General features: G+C 36.7%; 1 protein-coding gene across 9 annotated transcripts in view; it reads left to right on the top strand.

Moving 5' to 3' along the window:
* Positions 1-25,604, top strand: part of DMD (dystrophin) — a 2,178,366-nt gene that overhangs the window by 243,937 nt on the left and 1,908,825 nt on the right. For all 9 annotated transcript variants that reach the window (XM_037821041.1, XM_037821045.1, XM_037821047.1 and 6 more), the window contains one exon: positions 21,119-21,211. In XM_037821041.1, coding sequence (XP_037676969.1) covers positions 21,119-21,211 — 93 coding nt within the window. The remainder of the gene's footprint in view (positions 1-21,118; positions 21,212-25,604) is intronic.

The following is a 25,604-nucleotide window of genomic DNA, read 5'->3' as shown; positions in this document are numbered from 1 at the left end:
ATGTGAAATAGCAGAAAGCAAATAAGATCATTGCTATACATTATTAAAGCAGGCATCCGAAGTGAGTTTCTTGAAAGCTGAAGGAGAAAATTCAAATGTCAGTTATGTCTAAATATTCACTTACATCATGAAAATTGTCACGGAATTAGATTGAATGCTTGTCAAATGATTGAAAATGATATAGTATTCTTTCTTCCTGGCATATGCTCCTAGGTAAAGAAGTGTCTAAAGTGTTCTTTAAAACTAGTATTTTATGCGTCCGTTAAATATTCAGTAACTTAAATAGCTATATAAAAATATATTTTGGAGTGTGCCAGAGCATAATATACTTGACTGAATATAAACTCCTTCCATTTATCATTCACAAAATCCAGTTTTCAGATATAATTTCCAAATTTTTAAGATAAATTTATGTTACACAAGTGTTATTTCTTGCACTAAATTTTCAGTTCACACAATAGGCCTGCAAATTGTCTGCACCTTATATGCATTTATTGCCAAGGATCTGGAAGAAGTGTATCCTGTTAACTCTGTCAGTCACCAACAATAGGGCCATTGCTAAATGATTCCATGTCTTTGGTTCCAACTATTCAATGGTGAAATGTACTAATAGTAATTGGTGTACCTATTTCAAAATATACTTCTATGCTATACAAAAATATATACAAGTATAGCTTATCATTTGTAAATTCATATTCTCATGCAAGATTCCATTATTCTAAATCTAAGCAAATTCTTATTTAAACTTTTTCATAAGTTGAATTGTTTTGTTGTAGGTATACTTCTTGCATGGTCAGGAGGTGTGGTTTGTTCTTGCATAACAAACTTAAAATCAAGTTAGCAATTTACCTATGATTTGTGTACATGGAGATCTGCTGGGAGAATTATATAGGTAAAATTGCATTGTGATTTTTAAATTTTTATTATTTTACTGAAAGTGAGGGATCTCTTAAAAATTTTTGTTTCTGCTTATTATTGCCAAATCTTGCTTGAAATCCATATACATGGCTGAGAAACAGAAACTTTTTGCTACACTGGCTTTTTGCTGTTAATGACATTCAGTATTGCCAGGCATAAGTTACATAATATTTACAAAAATTCAAATTAAACAATATTATATTGAAAGTGTATGTATCTTTCATCTTGTTCTATACCCTGAAACTATTGTTGAGAACAGTGACTATATTCTCAAGCAATGCCCTGTAGTATTTAATATTCCATAAATGAATTTTTTTAGTTTAATTAAAAGAATTACATTGCCAAAAAATGTAGTATTTGTTTTAATTTTCTTTCACCCATGAAAATTTTATATTTTCTTGATATTATGGCATTTTATTTTTACTAACAGTCTTAATTAAACCTGTATTGTCAAAGAGGTAGTGTATAAATAAGAAAAACACAGTTCTATTAAAAAGAATTCCTTTGTGATGCACAATTGTAATAATAAACACATCTTGTCCAAAATAAAGAGACAATTTAACCTATTTCAGTTGTCATTAAGCAATTTGATAAAAGAGTCCACTCTTTATCTTGTTCTGTACTCAGCACTTAGAAAATTTGTGGCACTTGGGAGAGGTAAAAAAAAAATTTTTTTTTGCATTTTTTATTGTGAAATATGGCATATATACAGAAATGTGATGAGTTTCAAAGTCAATTTAACAAGTAGCTATAGAGCAGATTTCAAAGCATGTTATATGTTACAGTTCCACTATGTCAGTTATTTCCTTCTAGCTCTTCTAGTACCCTAGAAACAAGCAATATATATATTTATATAAATATTCAGTATTCATAACCCTTTGTTAAATCCTGTCTTTTTGATTGCTACCCCTCTATCTCATTTGATCACTTTCTCAATCTTCTGGGATATCTGGGCAGTGGCCACCCTAACTTGTTCATATCGAAAAGGGGTGTTGACATTATGGGGAAGGAGGCTGTATCTGGTTAATATTCTTGGAGAGGCTGTTGCCTCTGGGTTTTGGGACTTATCTGGCATAGGAACACTCTGGGGGATTTACTTTTTCTGAAAAGTAAACTTAACAAGTGTAACTTTATGGAAGTCTCAGATAGGGACCTAGGTATTCTTTAGTATTTTCAGGATTACAGTTGATTAGGGCTTGGCATACTGTGGACATTTGGAATATCTTGCTGGAGCTTGCATAAGAGTTACCTCCAGGATAGCCTCTCCACTCTATTTGAAATATCTTAGCCGCTGAAAACTTATTGTTACCTTTCTTTTCCCCCTTTCGGTCAAAAGGGCATTCTCAATCCCTTAATGCCAGGGCCAGGCTCATTACTGGGAGTCATGTCACACATCACCAAAGAAATTCACTCCCCTGGGAGCCATGTCCCAGATAGGGGGGAAGGTAGTGAATTTGTTTGCAGAGTTGGGCTTAGAGAGAGAAAGCCCACATTTGAGCAACAAAAGGTGTTCTCTGGAGGTGACTCTTAGGCATAACTAGGTAGCCTCACCTTTACAGCCATAAGTTTCACTAGAGCAAGCCTCAAGATTGAGGGCTTGAGTTATTAAGTAGGGGGTTCCTCATTTCACATAGCATATATTCTGTCCAAGATAAACAATCAGTGTCTCACATTATCTTCACTTAGTTGTACAATCATCATCACTCTCAATTTTAAACAATTATCATAGCACAAAACACCAAAACCTCTTATCAACCCCTAATTATTTATCCCTAGTATTAGTGTAGTCCTGATAAGGTATTCCTATTAAATATAGTCTATAATAAGCAATAGATTTTCCCAGATACCATTCTGTTGTTAACTCTTTGTTCTGGTGTCATACCTTAGAAGTAGATCATGCAAGCACTGATTAATATTTGTAGTGCCAATCTGTGGGTTGCATGCCTTTAAATAACCCCTTACAGTCATGTTTACCTTCAATGCAGCACTGATGCTTATAATCCCATTAACAGACTATCATCACCTCTATCCATTCTGATACCTTTAAGTTCACCCTCATTAACATGTCTGTGCATATTAGGTAATCATTCCTCCCTTACTACCTTCTGTCTATCTCTGCTTCCCCTATATTCTACATTATAAGACACTGATTTTACATTTTTCAGGGTGTTCATGTTAGTGATAACATTCAATATCTCTCCTTTTGTGTCTGACTTATTTCACTTAGCATTATGTTTTCAAGATTCATTCATGTTGTCCTTTGTTTCAGGACTTCATTCTTTCTTACTGCTGTGTAGTATTCCATTGTGTGTATATACCACATTTTATTTATCCACTTATCTGTTGAAAGACATTTAGGTTGTTTCCATCTCTTGGCAGTTGTGAATATTGCTGCTGTGAACATTGGCATGCAGTTTGTGCCAGTTTGATGTATTATGTCCCCCAAAACACCATTATCTCTGGTGCAGTCTTGTGTGAGCAGACATATTAGTGTTGATTAGATTTTGGAATCCTTTGAGTGTTTCCATGGAGATGTGATTCAGTCAACTGTGGACAAGACCTTTGGTTGGATAATTTCCATGGAGGTTTTGCCCTACGTATTCAGGGTGGGACTGAATTAAATTACTGGAGCACTATATAAACTCAGACAGAAGGATCAAGCTTGCTACAGCCAAGAGGGACACTTTGAAGATCGTACAGGAGCTGAGAGTAGCTGCAGATGAGAGACAGTTTGAAGACAGCCGCTGAAAGCAGACTCTTGCGCTGGAGAAGCTAAGAGAGGACAAACACCCCAAGAGCAACTAAGAGTGACATTTTTGAGGAACTGCAGCCTAGAGAGGAATGTCCTGGGGGAAAGCCATTTTGAAACCAGAACTTTGGAGCAGACACTAGCCACGTGCCTTCCCAGCTAACAGAGGTTTTCTGGACACCATTGGCCATCCTCCAGTGAAGGTACCTGATTGTTCATGACTTACCTTGGACACTTTATGTCCTTAAGACTGTAACTTTGTAACCAAATAAACCCCCTTTATAAAAGCCAATCCATTTCTTGTGTTTTGCAAAATGGCAGCATTAGCAAACTAGAACACAGTTATCTGTCCATGTCACTGCTTTCAGATCTTCTGGGTATATACCGAGAAGTGAAATAGCCAGATCATAGGGTAACTCGATACCTTTTTTTCTGAGGAACCACCAAACTGTCTTTCACAGTGGCTGTACCATTATACATACCCACCAGCAATGAATAAGAGTTCCAATTTCTCCACATCCTCTCCAGCATTTGTAGTTTCCTGTTTGTTTAATGGCAGCCATTCTTATTGGTGTGAGGTGATATCTCACTGTGGTTTTGATTTGCATTTCCCTAGTAGCTAGTGAAGATGAACCATTTTTTTGATGTGTTTTTTTAGGCATTTGCATTTACTCTTTGGAAAAATATTATAATTTTATAAATTTTATAATTGGGCTGTTTGTACTATTGTTGAGTTGTAGGATTTCTTTCTATATGCTGGATATCAGTTTCTTATCAGATATATGGTGTTCCAGTTTGCTAATGCTGCCATTTTGCAAAACACCAGAAATGGATTGGCTCTTATAAAGGGGGTTTATTTGGTTACAAAGTTACAGTCTTAAGGCCATAAAGTATCCAAGGTAAGGCATCGACAACAGGGTACCTTCACTGAAGGCTGGCCGATGGCATCCGAAAAACCTCTGTTAGCTGGGAAGGCATGTGGCTGGCATCTGCTTGCTCCCAAGTTGCATTTCAAAATGGCGTTCTCTAAAATGTCAGTGTCAGATTCCAATGGCCGTCCTCAAAATGTGTCTCTCAGCTGCAGCTTTTCTTCAAAATGTCTCTCTCAGTTGCTCTGAGGTCCCTCTGTTTGTGAGCTCTTTTTCTAGGACTCCAGTGAACTAATCAAGACCCACCCTAAATGGGCAGGGCCACATTTCCATGGAAAACTTTCAATCAAGAGGTCACACCCTAATCAAAGTTGTCACTCACAGGTGGGTCACATCTTCATGGAAACATGCAATCAGAAGGTTCCAACCTAATCAACACTAATATGTCTGCCCCCACAAGATTGCATTAAAGAATATGGCATTTTGGGGGACATAATACATCCAAACTGGTACATATGGTTTCTAAATATTTTCTCCCATTGAGTTGGCTGCCTCCTCACCTTTTTGACAGAATCCTTTGAGGTACAGAAGCTTTTGATTTTGAGGAGTTCCCATTTATCTATTTTTTCTTTTATTGCTTGTGCTTTGGGTGTAAGGTTTAAGAAGCTACTTGCTATTGCTAGGTCTTGAAGATATTTCCCTACATTATCTTCTAGGAGTTTTATGGTACTGTCTCTTATATATTGAAGTCTTTGATCAACTTTGAGTTAATTTTTGTATAGGGTGTGACGTAGGGGTCCTCTTTCATTCTTTTGGAGGTGGATATCCAGTTCTCCCAGCCCAATTTGTTGAAGAGACTGTTCTGCCCCAGATAGTCGATTTGGGGGCTTTATAAAAAATCAGTCAACCATAGATCTGGGGGTCTGTTTCCAAACTCTTGACTTGATTCCATTGATCAATATGTCTACCTTTGTATGAGTACCATGCTTTTTTGACCACTGTGGCTTTATAATAGGCTTTAAAGTCAGGAAGTGTAACTCCTCCTACTTTGTTCTTCTTTTGTAGAATGTTTTGGCAATTTGAGGCACTTTCCCCTTCCAAATAAATTTGATAACTAATTTTTCCAAGTCTGCAAAGTAGGTTATTGAAATTTTGATTGGAATTGTGTTGCATCTCTAGATCAGTTTGGGTAGAATTGACATCTTAATGATGTTTAGCCTTCCTACCCATGAACATGGAATATCTTTCCACCAATTTAGGTCCTCTTTGATTTCTTTTAGTCAAGTTTTGTAATTTTGTTTGTAGAGGTCTTTTAGTCACTATGTGGTCTTTTATTTAGTTGCTATATAGTCTTTTAGTTGCTATACAGATTTTTTTATTGCTTTTTTTTTAGTTGCTAGGTACTTGGTTTTTTAGTTGCTATTGTGAATGGAATTTTTTTGAGTGTCTCTTCAGTTGGGTCATTTCTAGTGTATAGGAACATTACTGATTATTGTGCATTAATCTTGTATCCCACCACTTTGCTGAATTTATTAGCTCAAGTAGCTTTGTTGCCAATTTCTCAGGGTTTTCCAAAGATGTGATCATATCATCTGCAAATAATGACAGTGTGCCAGTTTGAATGTATTATATCTCCCAAAACGCCATCCTTTGATGCAGTCTTGTGTGGGCAGACATATTAGTGTATTAGTGTTGACTAGATTGTAATTCTTTGAGTGTTTCCATGGAGATGCAACCCACCCAACTGTGGGTGATGACTCTGGATAGTTTCCATGGATGTGTTGCCCCACCCATTCAGGGTGAGTCTGAATTAGTTCACTGGAGCACTATATAAGCTCAGACAGAAGGAGCAAGCTTGCTACAGCGAAGAGGGACACTTTGAAGAATGCATAGGAGCTGAGAGAGGAGCTGCAGCTTACAGAGATATTTTAGAGATGGACTTTGAAAGCAGACTTTTGCTCCAGAGAAGCTAAGAGAGGACAAATGCCCCAAGGACAACTAAGAGTGACATTTGTGAGGAGCTTCAGCCTAGAGAGGAACATCCTGGGAGAAAGCCATTTTGAAACCAGAACTTGGAGCAGACACCAGCCATGTGCCTGTGCCTTCCCAGCTAACAGAGGTTTTTAGGACGCCATTGGCCATCCTTCAGTAAAGGTACCCCCTTACCTTGGACATTTTATGGCCATAAGTCTGTAACTGTGTAACTAAATAAACCTCCCTTATAAAAGCCAATCCGTTTCTGGTATTTTTCAAAAAGGCAGCATGCAAACCAGAACAGACAATTTTATTTTTCTTTGTCCTGCTGGATTTCTCTGGCTAGAAATTCTTGCACAATGTTGAGTAACAGTGGTGACAGCAAGCATCTTTGTCTTATTCCCAATCTTAGGGGGAAGGCTTTCACTTTCTTACTGTTGAGTACTATGCTTTCTGTGGGTTTTTCATATATGCCCTTTATCATATTGAGGAAGTTTCCTTCAATTGCTACCTTTTGAAGTGATTTTATCAAAAAAAGGATGCTGAATTTGGTGAAGTGCTTTTTCAGCATCTATTGAGATGATCATTAGCTTTCTCCCTTTAGATTTGTTAATGTGTTGTATTATATTGATTTTCTTATGTTGAACCATGTTTGCATGCCTGGGATGAACCCCACTTGGTGATGGTGTATGATTTTTTTAATGTGTCTTTGGATTCGATTTGCAAATATTTTCTTGAGAATTTTTCCATCTATATTCATTAGGGAGATTGGCCTGTAGTTTCCCTTTGTTCTAGCATCTTTATCTGGTTTTGGTATTAGAGTGATGTTGGCTCCATAAAATGAGTTAAGTAGTGTTCCATTTTCTTCAGTTTTTTGAAAGAGTTTAAGTAGGAATGGTGTCAGTTCTTTTTGGAATGTTTGCTAAAATTCTCCTGTGAAGCCATCTGGCCCTGGGATTTTCTTTTTGGGAAGAATTTTGATGACTGATTGAATCTCTTTACTTGTGATTGGTTTTTTGAAGTCTTCTATTTCTTCTCAGGTCAGTCTTGGTTATTCATGTTTTTCTAGGAAATTATCCATTTCCTCTAAATTGTCCAGTTTGTTGGTGTACAGTTGTTCATAGTATCCTCTTATGATTTATCAAAAATTTCTTTGGGATTCACAGTACTCTCACCCCTCTCATTTCTGATTTTGTTTATTTGGCTCTTCTCTCTTTTTTACTTTGTCAGTCTAGCTAAGAGTTTGTCAATCTTGTTGATATTCTGAAAGAATGAACTTTTGGCTTTATTTATTCCCCCTTTTTTTCTCCATATCATTTATTTCTACTTTAATCCTTGTTATTTCTTTTCTTCTACTTGCTTTATCGTTAGTTTGCTCATAATTCTCTAGCCTCTTCAGTTGTTCTGTCAGTTCTTTGACTTTAGCTCTTTCTTCCTTTTCATTGTATGCATTTAGAGCTATAAATTTCCCCCTCAGCACTGCCTTCACTGTATCCCATAGGTTTTGATATGTTGTGTTCTCATTTTCATTTGTCTCTAGATATTTACCAATTTCTCTTGCAATTTCTTCTTTGACTTATTGATTGTTTAGTAATGTGTTGTTTAACCTCCACATGTTTGTGAATGTTCTGGTTCTTTGGTGGTTATTGATTTCTAGTTGCATTCCGTTATGGTCAGAGAATGTACTTTGAATAATGTTAATGTTTTTAAATTTATTGAGTCTCGTTTTGTGCCCCAGCATATGATCTATCCTGGAGAACATTCCATAAGCTCTGGAGAAGAATGTGTATCCTGGTAATTTGGGATGTAATGCTCTATATATGTCTGTTAGTCTAATTCATTTATCATATTGTTTAGGTTCTCAGTGTCCTTATTGGTCCTCTGTCTGACTGTTCTATCTATAGAAGAGAGTAATGTATTGAAGTCTCCCATGATTATTGTAGAAAAGTCTACAATAATCATGCTCCCTTCAGTTTTGCCAACATTTGTCTCATGTACTTTGGAGCACCTTGATTGGGTGCATAAACATTTATGATCGTTATTTCTTCTTAGTGTACTTTTCCTTTTATTAATATATGATGTTTGTATTTGTCTCTTATGACATCTTCACATTTAAAGTATATTTTGTCAGATATTAGTATTGCTACCCCTGCTTTTTTCAGTTGCAGCTTGTGTGGAATATTTTTTTCTATCCTTTCACTTTCAATCTCTTTATGTCACTCAGTCTAAGATGAGTCTCTTGTAAACAGTATATCGATGGATCATACATTTTAATCCATTCTGCCAATCTTCAACTTTTAATTGGGGAGTTTAATCCATTCACATTCAAAGTTATTACTGTGAAGACAGTTCATGAACCATCCATCTTATCCTTTGGTTTTTATCTGTCAGATCTATTCCCCCACCCCCTTTCTTTACCTTCAAGTTTCCCTTACTAATAATCCTCATTTATGTGCCCTTCTCCATACCTCCCTGTTCTAGTTTGCTAATGCTGCCAGAATGCAAAACACCAAAGATGGATTGGCTTTTATAAAAGGGGGTTTATTTGGTTATTCAGTTGCAGTCTTAAGGCCATAAAGTGTCCAAGGTAAGGCATCTAACAATTGGGTACCTTCACTGGAGGATGGCCGATGGCATCCGGAAAACCTCTGTTAGCTGGGAAGGCACGTGGCCAGTGTCTGCTCCAAGTTCTGGTTTCAAAATGGCTTTCTCCCAGGACATTCCTCTCTAGGCTGCAGTTCCTCAAAAATGTCACTCTTAGTTGCTCTTGAGGTGTTTGTCCTGTCTTAGCTTCTCTGGGGCAAAAGTCTGCTTTCAACGGCTGTCTTCAAACTGTCTCTCATCTTCAGCTCCTCTCTCAGCTTCTATGCATTCTTCAAAGTGTCCCTCTTGGCTGTAGCTCCTCTTCAAAATGTCACTCTCAGCTGCACTGAGTTTCTTCTATTTGTCAGCTCATTTATATGGCTCCAGTGATTTAATTTAGACCCACCCTGAATGGGCAGGGCCACACCACCATGGAAATTATCTCATCAGAGTTATCACCTACAGTTGAGTGGGACACATCTCCATGGAAACACGCAAAGAATTCCAATCGAATCAGCACTAAAATGTCTGCCCAAGATTGCATCAAAGAATATGGCTTTTTCTGGGGGACATAATACATTCAAACCAGCACACTCCCCTTCCTTTCTTTTATTCTCAGCCTGTAGAGCTCCCTTTAGTATTTCTTGCAGGGCAAGTCTCTTGTTAACAAATTCTGTCAGCATTTGTTTGTGAAAATTTTAATCGCTGCCATCAATTTTGAAGAAGAGCTTTGCTGGGTAAAGACTTCTTGGCTGGCAGTTTTTCTCTTTCAGTATCTTAAATATGCCATATCACTGCCTTCTCACCTCCATGGTACCCGCTGAGTAGTCAGTACTCAGTCTTATGTTGTTTCCCTTGTATGTGGTGAATTGCTTCTCTCTATCTGCTTTCAGAACTTTCTCCTCTTCAGCATTTGACAATCTAATCAGTATATGTGAAGGAGAAGGTTTATTTGGATTCATTCTATTTAGTGGTCATTGGGCATCTTTGATTTGCATATTTATGTCATTTATAAGGGTTGGGAAGTTTTTCCCAGCAATGTCTTCAAATTCTCTTTTCTCTTCTCCTTCTGGGACACCAGTGATTGTTATGTTCATGTGCTTTATTTTGTTCATCATTTCCCTGAGATCCATTTCTAATTTTTCAATTTTTTCACCGTTTGTTCTTTTGTGCATTCACATTCAGTTGTATTATCCTCTAGTTCATTTATTCTTTTTTTCTGCCTCTTCAAATCTGCTGTTGTGTGTCTCTAGTATATTTTTAATTTGATCAACAGTATCTTTTATTTCCATAAGTTCTGATATTTTTTATTTACTCTTTCAAATTCTTCCTTTTGCTCTTCTAGAGTCTTCTTGATATCCTTTTGTCTTTAGCCAACCCATTGAAGTTGTTTTGGAAATTTGTGTTCTTCTCTGATTAATTGCTCCAAGTTCTGTAATTCCTCTGGCTTTTTAATTTGGTTGTTTGGCTTCTCCATATCTTCTTGGGTCTTCATGTGCTTTCTGATATTCTGTTGGCTTCAGGGTATTTGCTTATCTTGATAAGGTTATTTTGGGAAATGCAGGATTATTTGAACATTTATATATGTTTTTTGGCAGAGCCACAGCTTCCTGGAGTGCACTTTCTTGTCTTCCCAGCAGATAGCATTCTTGAGCCACCTCTCACTTTCAAGACAGCTTTCTCCCACTTTGCCTATTTGCTGGGTGGAGTCCAAACTGGGTGGGAATCCAATCAGCACACCATTTCTCCATGTGCACTGGAGACTCCCAGCCCTGTGGATGTGGTGTGAGCCCTGTGCATTTTGGCAGTGAGTTTGCTTAAGGGCACCATGGGTCTGGTGATTCTCAGGCCTCTGAGTCAATCACTCTTAGGCTCTGGGTCTGCACATTTCACACTCCAGCTCAAACATGCCCTGCTCCCTGCCTGCCATGTGCCCATGACCCTCTGGGGTGTGGGAGTGGCTCCTGGTGCTTTTGTGTGGCACTCTCAACTATCACCACCTCTCACCAATGCACACCATCTACTTCTGTGGAGGGAGAGTAAATATGATCAAATCTGGTCCACTGTTTCCCAGGTTTTCTCATGGGTGATGAGATGGGTACGTGAGTAGAGAGCTGCTCCCTCCCCTGCTTGGCAGCTATCTTGCCGCTGCCAGTCCTGGGTGATGGTCCCAACTGAAAAAATTCATCCTATCCTTTGATATATAGTTTCTCCACTTTCTCATCTAAGTCCCCACCACAAATTGTAGAAATCCCTCTCTGGCTGCCCACACCCTGAAACCACTGTCCTGGGCATTCTCTGCCTTTTCTCTAGTCTTTCATGGCAGAGAAGTTTGCTTTGCCTCACCTATTCCACCATCTTTCCAGAAGTCCCCAACCAAAATATTTAGTGATTGACTAAGTATATAAAACTGAACTGATGAAGGCAGAGATACTGTCTTCATAGTGAATACCCAGAAATGAATTTTATGATGAATTCTAGGTCAAAGTGTGCTTTCTATAGTATTATTTTTCCAATTCATTGTCTATTTGGAATATCATAAAAATAATTGGAATTTGGAGATATAAGGAATAAAGAAAACCTTCCATTGTATAGCCAGGTCCAAAATTGCCAATGCAGTTCACCATATGTACTGAACTCTTCATCATTTAATAATAAAGATTCTAGACATGCCTCTCTCAGTGGAAAAAAAATAGGTATAATTTATGTCCCCAAGTCTTAAAATTTTAAATAGAGTAAATCGTAAACATAGTATGAAAGCACATGCTGCAGGGCAGTGAAACTGCTTTGCTTTTCATGCAGTTTTGATCTTTTAAACATAACATATTTGGAAGGAGTGTATAAATACTTGAGGAACTTCTCTTGAATGTAGAGAAGCCTCTACCTTGACTACGATAACAGATATTTTATAAAAGGCAGTCAACACATTCAGAAAAAAAGTCCTGTTTGTTTAGAATGTGGAAGAAATGTTTCAGATTGTATATACTTTATGAGAAAGATATTTATGGATATGAAAGAACTAGATGAATGGGAGAAGCATGTGTATGAAGTATATAAGGAGGCACCTTTATATAATAAATTCCCATAAATGGCATGTTTCTAACCATTGGTTATTATTTAAGATACTGGTTAAGAAAATCCACCCAAACTTTTAGAGATGATTTATCAGGGTTCCATCCATAATTTTTCCATTCTATGTGAAGTTATTTTATATGATTTAATTTGTAGCATTTTTCACTTGTCTAAACTCAAATACCAAGAGTGATGAGTAAAAAGATGGAATGGTAGATTGAGTTATTTACCCCAGAAAAAATGTGCTCTTGATCTTAATAGCATTCCTGTGGATGTGAACTCATTGTAAATAGGGCCTTTTGAAGATGCTATTTTTAGTTAAGTTGTGGCCAGCTGAACCAGGATAAGTCTGAATTCTATTACTGGAGTCCTTTATAAGCAGAAGTTCAGACAAAGTTAGAGAAAGCCCCTAGGAGGAGCCAGAAATCAACGAACCAGAAGAGAAAGGAGAGGATATCACCACTTGATGGAAAGCCAGGGTACCCAAGGATTGGTGGTCAGTCAGAAAGCTCCACATCCTGGGAGGAAGCAGGCCTTCCAGCCTCTGAAACTGTGAGCCAATAAATTTCCGTTGTTTATGCCAACCCATGGTATAGTATTTGTCTTAGCAGCCTGGAAAAATAAAAGACAAAGGGCTTACCCTTATCCCCTACCCTGTCCTCAATTCGAAAGTGCACAGATTGTATTCTGCATATTAAGGAACAAAAACAACTCCTTTCTGGGATAAATCTTGAACTCTGAAATGATACAGGAGAGCCACATCTTTTGAAGCTAATGTGGGCACCTTCCTAGCCTTAGTCTAACTTCAGTTGTCCGAATGATGCAGGATGTGTTTTCATTAGCTCCTGTAGCTATGAAATGTCATTGTCAGTTGTTTAAAAAGGCAAGAAGAGGCATGTCCCATTCATTGTAAAGATGATGGTTCCCCTATAGAATCAGATATAACTTTGCATCTTCCAGTTTAGAGCTCTGAATGCTTAAATGATTTACAAAACTAAATATATAAAAGTTTGTCCTTCTCTATCTCCACCAAAAATACAAAAAAAATTATAAGAAAATTAATTAAAGCTTTAGTTCTCAGAACTTTGCCAGACATATCATAGAAATATAAATCCCTTGGTTTGATCTTTTTTTCTTCTCTCTTTCTATCTGCTGTGTTCTAAGAAACTGTTTTCATTATTTGACCTGGCTACTGAAATTGTTTTTATGTAAAATGTTGCTCTTTCTGAAGTGTGTGGGTACCATTTTCTGTTGGATGAGCTCATTCTGCTATTCTTTCTGTAGAGCAAATTAGAAATAATATAAACTTGAACATGTCAGTAATCTCCTTTAACTAAACCATCATAATTCAGCTTTGCTTCAATTCTAATGGTTTTCTTAAGCATATTTAAATCTTGAATATATCAATATAGTACATGTATTTGTGTGTATAAATCCTTTTGCTATAACTACCATGGGACATCTTAATTTAACTTGTAGAAAATATTATTGACAGTGCCAGAAATTGCATCAGTGCCCTGAAGGAATCTGAGATAAAACAAAGCAGAGAATGAGATTTCTTAGCTTTCTTGAATAAGGAAATGAAGAGAATGGTTCTTCATAGTTCAGTGGTTAGCATACTACTTTATGAAGTAAAGCACCTGGAAGTAACAGCACTCTTTGAAATACTTGTATATTAATCATAGAATTACTAAATATATACTTTTGCACAAAATCAGATATCTTAATCTAAATACCAGTATGGGGACATAGAAGTAACTCCTTAAATTCTTATTCTCAAACCAATAAAATGTATAATACTAGACTACTCCATTCCAAAAGCCAATTTATTAAGTTTTCTAGGTGCATTTTTGCAGCTGCTCATCCTGACTCAAGGGATATTTTCATGAAAGTTTACATATAAATGCTCTACTGAAGCCAAAAGAAGTTTCCCTTATATCAAGGCAAATGGTTGGAATATTCTGTCTTCCTAAAGTTACATTCATATAAATCTTCTTCCCCAAAGAGCAGCGCAAAACTCTGAGCCAGGTTCTGAAGTTACTTGATGAGTAATTCTGAGCCCTGTTTGCACAGACTCCTAAAATCATTCTTCATGTGCAGGTGAGCTTTATTTCTGCCAAAACGCAATGTGTGCTATTTAATTTTCACACACAATATCAATTTTCACACCTATCCATTTGTTATCAGATGCATATGTAGTGGCTTTCATTCTGCAAAATAGAAAACAAGAACTTTGGGCATCGTTAGTGACCCCAGTGTTGAAATGTCTGCTGTCCAGTGCTTGTCAGAACACAAATACACACACACACACACATACACACACACACACTCACTCACAAATGCAATGGTTCCATTTAATATGTATGCCATATGAATGTTTTTTGTATGGCTTGCTAGATAGAGCCATAATGATTTCTTTAGCACAAACATTAAGAGGTTTTAACTTTTGTTTTCCCTTTTCACACTTATTTAGAAATTGGATTGATGAGATTCCTTGGAAGATATAATTCCAGAGCATATATTAGAAAAAAAATATATATATAAGAAAAGAGAGAAGCAATTGTACATCACAGTGATGATTAGTTAAGAGTAGTTATTAATGATTTATAAAACAATATCACTAATACTTACATAGTAAAATATGGTGTTATTCTGGCATATTAGAATTTGGAGTCAAAATGGGCTAGTTTCTATGAAGCATTTAATAGTAAGAGTAAATACCAGAGAAAATAGACTCCTCTAGAGTCTTCATTAATTAATGTTATTTCTTCTCAGCCTTTGGTAGTTTGAAGAAGAGATGTAGAGCAAGAAACAACACATAATGAAAATAAATAAACAATATTACTTGTCTGTATGATGGTGTGAAATATTTGTTAACTTGGAAAGAACCTATTAAGATACTTCATGAGGAATTCTCACAGTTTAGTTAATGAATTATCTCTCATATCCACACCTGCTTTTAAATCTGACCTTGTGTGAGCTTCATCTATTTTTGATGCTGTTTCACTCTTGGTAAAATGTACATAAACTAGTAATTATCTCATACGTTTACAGTGATAGTAATATTGACATGGTGAAAGCTGTATTTACAGTGTATCTTATGACCTTCAATATTTTCTTTTTTAAAAAAGAAGAAAGGTGGAAATAAAAAAAATAAGTATTATCTTAAGACAGTTTACAGAATTCAGGTTGTAATGACTGGGTAGTTATACAAAAAGAGGCCCCAAATGCTCTATGAATTATGGAAATAAATTAGCAATGCGACACCCCTTTTAACCCATCGGACTGGCAAAACTAAAACGCTGAAACACCTGTTACTGGTGAAGGAAGAGACTACTCATGTATTTCTGGTTGAAATATGAAATGCTAAATCCTTCTTTGAAAAAAAGTACAAACACTTACTAAAATTTAAAAATACGTATATCCTTTGATACAGTAGGTAAATTCCAGGGAATTGGTATTATGACAATAGAAGCACCAGTATGTGAGAATGTATATACAAGACGTTTATTCCAGCATTTTATGATATTGCAAAACAAAAGAAACATCAAAACCCTAGAAAGAAAGTGAACATCAACCAACAGGGGACTAGCTAAATCATCTCTGACATATGCACACTATGAAATATTATGCAACCATTAACATCTATGAATAAAAGGGATTATTATGTGAAAAACCAATATTTAATAGAATCTGTATAGTAGGCCAATTTTGTAGAAAACAAAACCCCATAGAGTTCTGTGAATATATAATAACACATGCACATTCACACATATATATGTCTATAAGGATCATATGACTAGGGAGAAAAATATGAAAAAGAATTTTTGGATTATTTACACAGGTTGGGGTAAAAGAAATAGGGAATAAGCAAAATGGAAAAGAAAAATGGCCACAAAAAAATAATAAAGACAAGAGTCATGTATGAGATCTTACCCAAGCTTTTATGTAAAGCTTCATGTTTGTGTGGGTATATATATATATATATATATATATATATATATATATATATATATAAGTAAAATGTTTTCAAAAAGAACAAAAATTAGATTATATACATACATGTATATGAAACACTTAGCACAAACTTTAGCATATAGTTGCCATGCAAAAAAAATGGTAGCGGTTTTGTTCCTTACTATACAACTAGAGGAAAACAAAATACCTTAATATGCATACCTTTAGAGAGGAATGATGACAGGTAATAACTGCAGTGTGATGGGTTACCCTATAAGGCACATGCAATAGAGAATATATGAGTGAAACTCCACCTATAAACCATGCTATTTACTCATTATACCCTTGGGTATGGACCACCGACTCAACAGAAGTGATCTCTGCCCTCTAGGAGCTGAAGGTATAAGGGTAACCCTGGCAATAAAGAAAGAACCTAACATAAATATAACTGCAAATCAACAAGAAGTTACACAAATTGAACTGTATTATTGTACCTGTCTACAGAATATCTCCACAAAACCAAGATTTAACACTATGCTGTTAGTGTTTCCTGTATATTGACAAAAGAAATGACCAGATGATTATTACTGCATCACTTGTAAAGTGATTAAAGGTGAAGTCTATTATTATAGAATACATGTTTCTTAGAGTTCAGAATAGGGAAAAAGTTTCTTGCTCCTGAAAAGATTGTTAGTTGCCTTGCATTAGCTAATGAGATTTCTATAATTGATCTTAGCTACGTTTTTCAGTGCCTAAAAGTGTTATCCAAAATCTGTTTAACTTCTCTGGTATTTTCTCTCTTTGCTTCAGAATGCCATCACCTCTTCCCAATACTCAGTTCCTTCTTCTATGTGAGCTGTAAAGACTCTTTGTAATCTAGCCTCAGATTATTTAACAAATTCACCCCTTGCCACTTTGTCCTTGAACAAATACCTCTAATTCTCAATTAAACAATACCTTTTACTCTTGTCCCTATACCTTTCGTCATGTGGGTTCCTCCTCTTGTCATGCCTTCACCACCGGCCACATTCTTTCTCCCAGTATTTAAATTCCTTCTTCACAAATTCAACTAATACTCAATAACTCTTCTTTCTTCCACTTACTGTACCACACTATTTTTTTTTTCTCCCATCAGCTCCCATTAAACCTTGAACAAACTTCTACTTTTACAGTTGCCTGCTAATTTTAATTAGTTGTATGTGGCCTGCTCGTAGATTGTGAGCTTCTTGACATTAGGGGTTCTATCTTACTTTTCTTTATCAGGGCTGAACATGGTACCTGGACATTACAGAGATTGCACCTTAGGAGGGATTTTATGATGAGGAGGAAATGGAGGGACCATCTCTTTGCTTGTACAGTGAGAAGGAGGGTGGGGAAGAACTGCTGTTATCTGAGTGTCTGTGGCTTGCCCCATGGCAGCTCAAAACTTTACCACTGTGGCTGAGAGATTCCAAAAGGAGCCGAGAGGTCACTCTGGTGGGCACTCTTACGCACAATATAGATAACGCTTTTTAGGTTCTAATGAATTGGAATAGCTAGCAGTAAATACCTGAAACTATCAAACTACAACCCAGAACCCTTGAATCTTGAAGATGATTGTATAAAAACGTAGCTTATGAGGGGTGACAATGTGATTGGGAAAGCCATGTGGATCACACTCCCCTTTATCCTGTGTATGGATGGATGAGTAGAAAAATGGGGACAAAATCTAAATGACAAATAGGGTGGGATTGGGGGGTGATTTGGGTGTTTTTTTTTACTTTTATTTTTTATTATTATTTTTATTCTTTCTGGTGTAAGAAAAATGTTCAAAAACTGGTGATGAATGCACAACTATATGATGGTGCTGTGAACAATTGATTGTACACTTTATATGACTGCATGGTATGTGAATATATCTCAATAAAATTGAATTTAAAAAAAAAAATTACTACCAGCAGTGGTTCCCCCAGTAGAAGTCTATTTCCTGAGAAACACATATTCTGCATGTAAATAATTGGCTCCTCAGAAATATATGGTCCTGATTGTCATTAAATTCTGTAAAAGCAGGAATGGTTTTCCCTTTTGCTTCCTAAGGACCTAGATTGGTAACTGGAACTAAATGTTTAGGTTAGTACCTGAACTAAAATGATGGTGCTTTCTTGTTCTTGAGTTATTGATCTTCCCTGGGACCTCTATTTTCACTTCTCTAATAAATTCTGGAAGCTTGTTATATTCTGCTTTGCATAATTAAAACAAAAATATTTTAGTTAATCATTACCTCTGTGTGTAGGACAAGCCTGTGTGAATCCCCAACAATTTTAAATAACTAAATTAACTACAGCCTGCTGAATTAGGGAGAATTTGCATGGAATACTGAAATCAACTATCCAAAGATAAAGCATCTTCACTGCAAAAAAAATTAGTAGGAATGTGCTGTCTTACCATGGCTTATCACTCTAATTTTCCTACACCTATGAAATCCAGAGTCTTTCATTTTGACCAGTTTTTAGGATTTCTCTCAATTTACTTCTAGATAGACTGTTACTGAAACATCTGTTCTTATGCTACTTCAAGCTGGCTTCTCTGGGAAGTCCATGTGGTATCATCCCTACTTCTAATATACTGAACAACTCAGTAATACCCTCTACTATAAATTATGTGTAGAATTCAATTAATTAGCTTGGCTTTTGTTCTTTCATCCTTATTTAAATGATTTTATATTTTTTCTGTATCATTTCTTCTAACCCAACGCACCAAATACTTTTTATATAGTTGGGATACAAAAATAAATTTAAATATTTGATTACCCATTGAACCTGACAAGTGAGACTATGTGGGTAATAATTGAGACTGATTTTTACACTGAAGAGTAAGTAGCTTTTATTATTTTCACCTTGACTTTCCAGGTAGCTTCATAATTAAAAATAATAATTAATAAAATTGGGAAAGTAAAAATGGATGGTAAGGAATCTAGTTTAGAATGGTGAGAGGATAGTGAACCTATCCCATTGGAGGAAGAAACAAGTGAGAAAGACAGACTGGAGTAAATATTATTTCAGTAAGAGTTTAGAGCCTGAGAGGATCAAAGGTTTAACTAAAATGAGTCTCAGATGTTCAATGAAGAAATCTAGGGGCAGATGAGTGAGTAGCCCTCTCAAGTTGCTACCTTTCAGGACAAGACAAAATGGCAGGATTTTGGAGGTGGCCAAAAGAAAATACAACCAAAGGGATCAGTGAGCCAAGGGTAGCAAATAGGGAGAGAAAACTGGGTTCATTTTCAACCTTCATCCCCTGCTATATGGTTTCACCCCCATTTATATAAACCTTAAACTGAAGTTGCCTCTTTGATTTACTGGAATATTTTCTCCCTTTAAAGCCTCCCTTGAGGCTTATTTTTAAATTAACCTTTTCAATAATACGTTTTGGTATTGTAGATTTGCATTCAGTTTTAAGAAATAATTCAGACAGATCCTGTGTACCCTTTGCCCAGTTTTCCCCAGTAGTAACATCTGCCAAAACTATAGTATAATATGACAACCAAGATATTGGCATTGATACAATCCACCAATCATATTCAGATTTCCCCAGTTTTACTTGTGCTTGTGTGTGTGTGTGTGTGTATGTATGAGTGTTTGTATTTAGTTTGTACACCATTTTTGCATGTATAAATTTCTGTATCAGCCATCACAGACAATATACAGAACAGTTCACTCACCACAAGGATCCCTCGTGTTGTCCTGTCCCAACCACATCCAGCAACCCCCCATCCTTAATCCCTGGCAATCTCCAGTCTGTTCATTTATATCATTTTTCTCTTCAAGAATGCTATTTAAATTGAATCCTACAGTATGTAATACTTTGGGATTGGCTTTTTTCCATTCAGCATAATTCTCTTGAGATGCACCCAAGTTGCTGGGTGCATCAGTAGTTTGTTCTTTTTTATTACTGATCAGTATTCTAAGGTATGAATGTACCAGCATTTGTTCAACAATTCACCCTTGAAGGACATCTTGGTTATTTCCAGTTTTTCACTTTTAAAAATAGCTCTGCTAGGAACATTTGCATAAAGTTTTATTTTTGCAAACATAAATTTTCATTTCTCTGGGTTAAAGGCCCAAGAGTGCAATTTCTGGGTTGTATGGTAAGTGCACCTTCAGTTTTATAAGAAAACACCCTACTCTTTTCTGGAGTATCTGTACCGTTTTACATTCCCATCAACAGTATATGAGTGATACAGCTTCTCCACATCCTTGCCAGCATTTTATGTTGTCAATATTTTTTATTTTAGCCATTGTGATAGGCTAATGTCTCATTGTGGTTTTAATTTGCATATTTCTACTGGCTAATTATGTTGATCATCTTTTCATGTGCCTATTTGCCTGAGGCTTATTTTTAACATGATTCCACCTAAAAATGTTAAAAGTATGAAGGGCAGGACACTTAGAGAGTCACCTTGATTTAAAAAACAAAAACAGACAGATTTTAATTCCCAAACCCATCCTGGATAGAGAAGAGAGAGAGCTGGCAATTGCCTCCATTGTTCGTTAGAGTACTAATGTTTTTTTCTGAAGCTGGGATTTTTTCATCAAATGTAGCCAACCCTGATTTTAACGGCATTCCTCTGAGGTAAATAGAAGGACTGATGGAATTTCTTTTTTGAATTTCAAATCTGTGTCTGGAAACAAGTTTTAACTGTAGGCATTCTTTATGAGTTAACATTGGTATATCCATTTTATTTAGAGATAATCTGGCCTCTTTAATCTGTGGTAATCTGGTCATATGATGAAAGTGCTTTCATTTCTTATCTCATTGTCAGTTGTTTGGAGACACTTGGGTGTTAGAGAAAATGTATTTACAAATGCATTGTGTTTCATTTTTTTAGATTATTTTTAAACAGCTACAATGTTGCTTAGGCTCTGAAAATCACTAAATGCAATTACCTTCTCATTTTGTTTTCTTTCCAAATAGGTGTTTGGTCTCCTTCCTTCAAATTCTTTTCCCTTCTCTTTAACAGGTTGATTTAGTGAATATTGGAAGCACTGACATAGTTGATGGAAATCATAAACTGACTCTTGGTTTGATTTGGAATATAATCCTCCACTGGCAGGTGAGAACGCTGATGAATGCTTCCTCTTTGTCTCATTATTCCTTTCATTTTTGCCTTTGACCTGCAAAGCAAACATGTGTATCTCTAACAATAGCGAGCCTATCTCCAAAGTGCTGCTTTTAAAATTGGCACAGCTCCTGTGATCTGAAATGTGAAGGATCATGAGATTAGAAAACAGGTTCTGGCACATTTTGCAGGAGCGTTTTTCTAAATTTAGTTCACTGGGTAGTGATGTGGCAAAAAAGAAAAAGTTTCATCAATAGGTTTTAAAAAATATTTTTAAGAAATAAGTCCTTTTCTTTAATTCATCCATAAATGAATATACATAATTTTACTAAAAGAGAGGTATTTTTTCTGTTAATTTTGTCAAACTTGCACATACTCAATGTAAATTCATGCCAAAAAAAGAAGAGTGGAATGTGATTATCTGTAAGAGTACATGTGTTACATCCCAAAGTAATTTGGGCAGAGAATAAAAAATATATTTACAGCCTCCCCACCCCAACCCCAAGGAGCTGGGGGAAGGTGCAGAAGTGTTGGGCTTCCTCACCTGGACTGGTGTTGATGTTGTCACAAACATTGGGACTGGCGGTTTGATGTGCCGAGCCCTCGATCGTGGGACTTGCCCTTATGAAGCTCATTACCGCAAAGTAGAGTCTAAACTTGCATGTAATGGTGCCTAAGAGTCTCCCCCTGAGTACCTCTTTGTTGCTCAGATGTGGCCCTCTCTCTCTAACTGAGCCACCTCGGCAGGTGAACTCGCTGCCCTCCCCCCTACGTGGGACCCGACTCCCAGGGGTGTAAATCTCCCTGGCAACGCAGGATATGACTCCCGGGGATGAATCTGGACCTGGCATTGTGGGATTGAGACTATCTTCTTGACCAAAAGGGGGATGCAAAATGAGATGAAATAATTTCAGTGGCTGAGAGATTTCAAATGGAGTCGAGAGGTCACTCTGGTGGACATTCTTATGCACTATATAGATAACACGTCTTAGGTTTTAATGTATTGGAATAGCTAGAAGTAAATACCTGAAACTACCAAACTCCAACCCAGCAGTCTGGACTCCTGAAGACAATTATATAATAATGTAGATTACAGAGGGTGACAGTGTGATTGTGAAAACCTTGTGGATCACACTCCCTTTATCTAGTGTATGGATGGATGAGTAGAAAAATGGGGATAAAAACTAAATGACAAATAGGGTGGGATGGGGGGTATGATTTGGGTGTTCTTTTTGTACTTTTATTTTTTATTCTTATTCTGATTCTGATGTAAGGAAAATGTTCAGAAATAGATTGGGGTGATGAATACATAACTATATGATCGTACTGTGAACAGTTGATTGTATACCATGGATGATTGTATGGTATGTGAATATATTTCAATAAAACTGAAATTAAAAAAAAGAGTACATGTGTTATGTACACAAACTCACTTCATAATCTGACTTGGAAATTGCCTTTTTTTTTCTAAGCACCTCAGCATAAGGTCCTTTGGAAGCTTATATTTACTAGCTATCTGCAAAGCAGATCCAAAGGTTTTTTGGTTTAGTGAAATGAGTGTACATTTTATCAGTCAGACTCAAGTTGGGCTTGAGTCTCAACTCCTTACTTTCCATATTACAGACATTGGGTATAATGCTATCCCTTTCTGGACCATCATTTCTTCACTGTCAAAATAGAAATAATAATAATGGCCATGTATATTTCTTGTCAGGCTTAAATGAAGAGTAGCCATGAAACACTCAGCACAGAGCACATTTTCGTTAGAGGTGTATCATAAAAATACCATTGATTACTTAGAGCTTTCCCCTCATATTTAAAGAATTTTCAAGATAGTTGAGGTGTCTGCTTTTCACTAGTAGGGATTAATTTTTTTAATAAAAGAGCTTTATTCAATATAATTTATATACTATAAAATTCACCCATTCTAGGTGTACAATTCAATGAATTTTAGTACATTTACAGACTTTTGCAACCATTACCATAGTCAATTTTCACAGATCTCTACCATCCTAAAAAGATATATCATGTCTTCTTACAGTCACTCTATACTCCCACCCCCTGCCCTAGGCTACTGTTAATCTATTTTCTGCCTCTCTATATTTGCCCTTTTGTACATTTCATATCAATGGAATTGTCAAAGAAAAGACTGCTTTGGACAATTTTAAACAGGTAAGGATGACATTATTCAGGGCTTGCTATGGAAGGAGAGAAAGAGTAGAACTCAGTTCCTTCAAAAGAAAGGACAGCAAGCTTTTTATGGGCTGGGAGTGGGTTAGAGGGAAAACATTAGAAAATAGTATGGGGAATTGATCACTGGGGTGGATGAATGGTTTACTGAGATGACCCTTAGGACTTTTGGGTTCCATTGAGTATGGTGAGGAATTTCTAAGGCTGCAATTAGAATCACTTGGGTTGGATAGTCTTTCTTTGAGGTAATTAGACAACCTGAGGTCTGTAAGGGCTGGGAAAGAGGAGCAGGGAGATAAAGAACTGCCCAGTTAGGAGCCTCTCAGAGCCTTGGTAGCCTAAGGGCCATGATGATAGGGAAAGGGGAGAAGGAGGTGGGGGGGGCAAGATTGATATTTAGAATAGTTCGGGTCTGAAGTTATCTTTTTCCCCTTGGTTTTCTTGCAGTCCTAGTTGATTTGCTCTGCACTCCCACAGTTGTAAGATTAGTTTCAACAAACTCAGGACAGGGAGGGAGTGTTTCGGGGCTCAGGAGTAATAAGGCTGACAGCTTGGTCAACAGAAAGAAAAACAGTCTTGGTCAGAATCATATTATATGTGTTCTTTGAATTGAACTTCTTACACTGAGCATGATGTTTGAGATTCATCCCTATTGTAGCATGTATCAGTATTTTATTTAATATGGTTGCCTTGTGTCTTGAATTGTAGATTGGTCTTGCTCAGAATCTGACAGCCTATAGACCAGAAGTGTGCCTACTCAATTTAGCAGTTGTTTGTTCCCACAATGGCCTCCCGTATCTTTTTATTCCAAATACTCTGGACAGGCTCAACTCTATTTCACAGCAATGTGAGAAGAGTGAGAGAGTGGCCAGACTGCTAACAACACAGACCAGCTCCTAAGATCCTCAAGTGAGCTGCAAGTTGCCTGAGTCTCAGCCCATTCCATAGTGTCAAGTAGTTCCAGTAAGACAATGTAGTTGCCCCCACCACCATGTTCTAGTTCTGTTGCTCAGGGTTTCTCAAACTATCTTGAAGAAGGAAGAGTTCCCCCCCAGTCCATCACAGACCAGCTTTTTATTTTGTAAAATAAAATAAAACAATTACTCTAAAAATAAAAATAGAAAAACATACAAATACAATCCCTTTTTATTATTACATTCAGTAGACATAATTATTATTATTCTGTAAAATTGCTTCAGAAATTTTTAATACTTCTTCCCAATTGTCCTACTTCCCTTGTCATAGTCCGGAAACAAATGGTTTGCGGAATGACCTCAGTTGGCAGACCACACTTTGAGCTGCAAAAGATGTTGCTCATGGTGAATCCAGCAGAAAAATACAGGCATGCACAGAACCCCCCAAATCTCTTTTAGTTGTATTCACCATCCAGGCTCTCATTCCTAGTATCTCACACTTTTTTATCTACTCAAAACCATTTCCAATTCCATCTCAACTCATCCCAAGATAGAGTACCAAGACCATCCTTTCTGATAGTTTCTTCCCTTGCTTTGGAGTTTGTTCATTTTCACTGTTAGAGTGTGGAGGGCCTCCCGCACCCAGGCATGCAGTCTTTCCTTGTCTAAGTCTTTTCATACTCTGCTGTTTTCCATCTATGTCCTTGAATTACCATATCCCTGCAGTTGCAAGGATATTGCCTAATCCTTATGCCATCTCTCTCTCTTTACCATCACTCATCTGTGTTCTAAAACTACCAAGCACAGTTTTTTTTGTGTGTGTGCTCAGTGCTCCTCCTGATAACCCAGTGAATCTCAAAAGCTGTTTTCACCAAGGTTACTTATTTACCTTCCTATTAAATAGTCAAAGAAGTCCTTGCTGTCAGCAAAGACTAAAGGGCATTCTAGCCAAATTAATACAGTTTCCAGATTTATCAGATTAAGGCTGGCATTAGGAAATTGAAAAATGTGACTCCTTTGTTACAGTGCCACATACTATGTTACTGATAGTGTTGTAGACACTACTAACAAGATGGCAACATAAGGCATCCATAAGAATGTTTCCCCTTAGAGACATCTAAATTAATGGACAGATTTAACTCACTTGGAACTCTGGAGGATGAAAGACCCTTGAGAAATACTCCACAAATGCTGACTTGAAGAAAAAAACTCCCTTCTCCCCCCAAAAATTGAGAGGGAGGAAAGCAGCATCGATTTGCCAGTCTGGAACCCTCCACCATACT

This window comes from Choloepus didactylus, chromosome X (genome assembly GCF_015220235.1).
Source record: "Choloepus didactylus isolate mChoDid1 chromosome X, mChoDid1.pri, whole genome shotgun sequence".
NCBI classification, from domain to species: domain Eukaryota; kingdom Metazoa; phylum Chordata; class Mammalia; order Pilosa; family Megalonychidae; genus Choloepus; species Choloepus didactylus.
The sequence above is the reverse complement of the archived record's forward strand: the minus strand, read 5'-3'. Positions and strand labels throughout refer to the sequence as shown.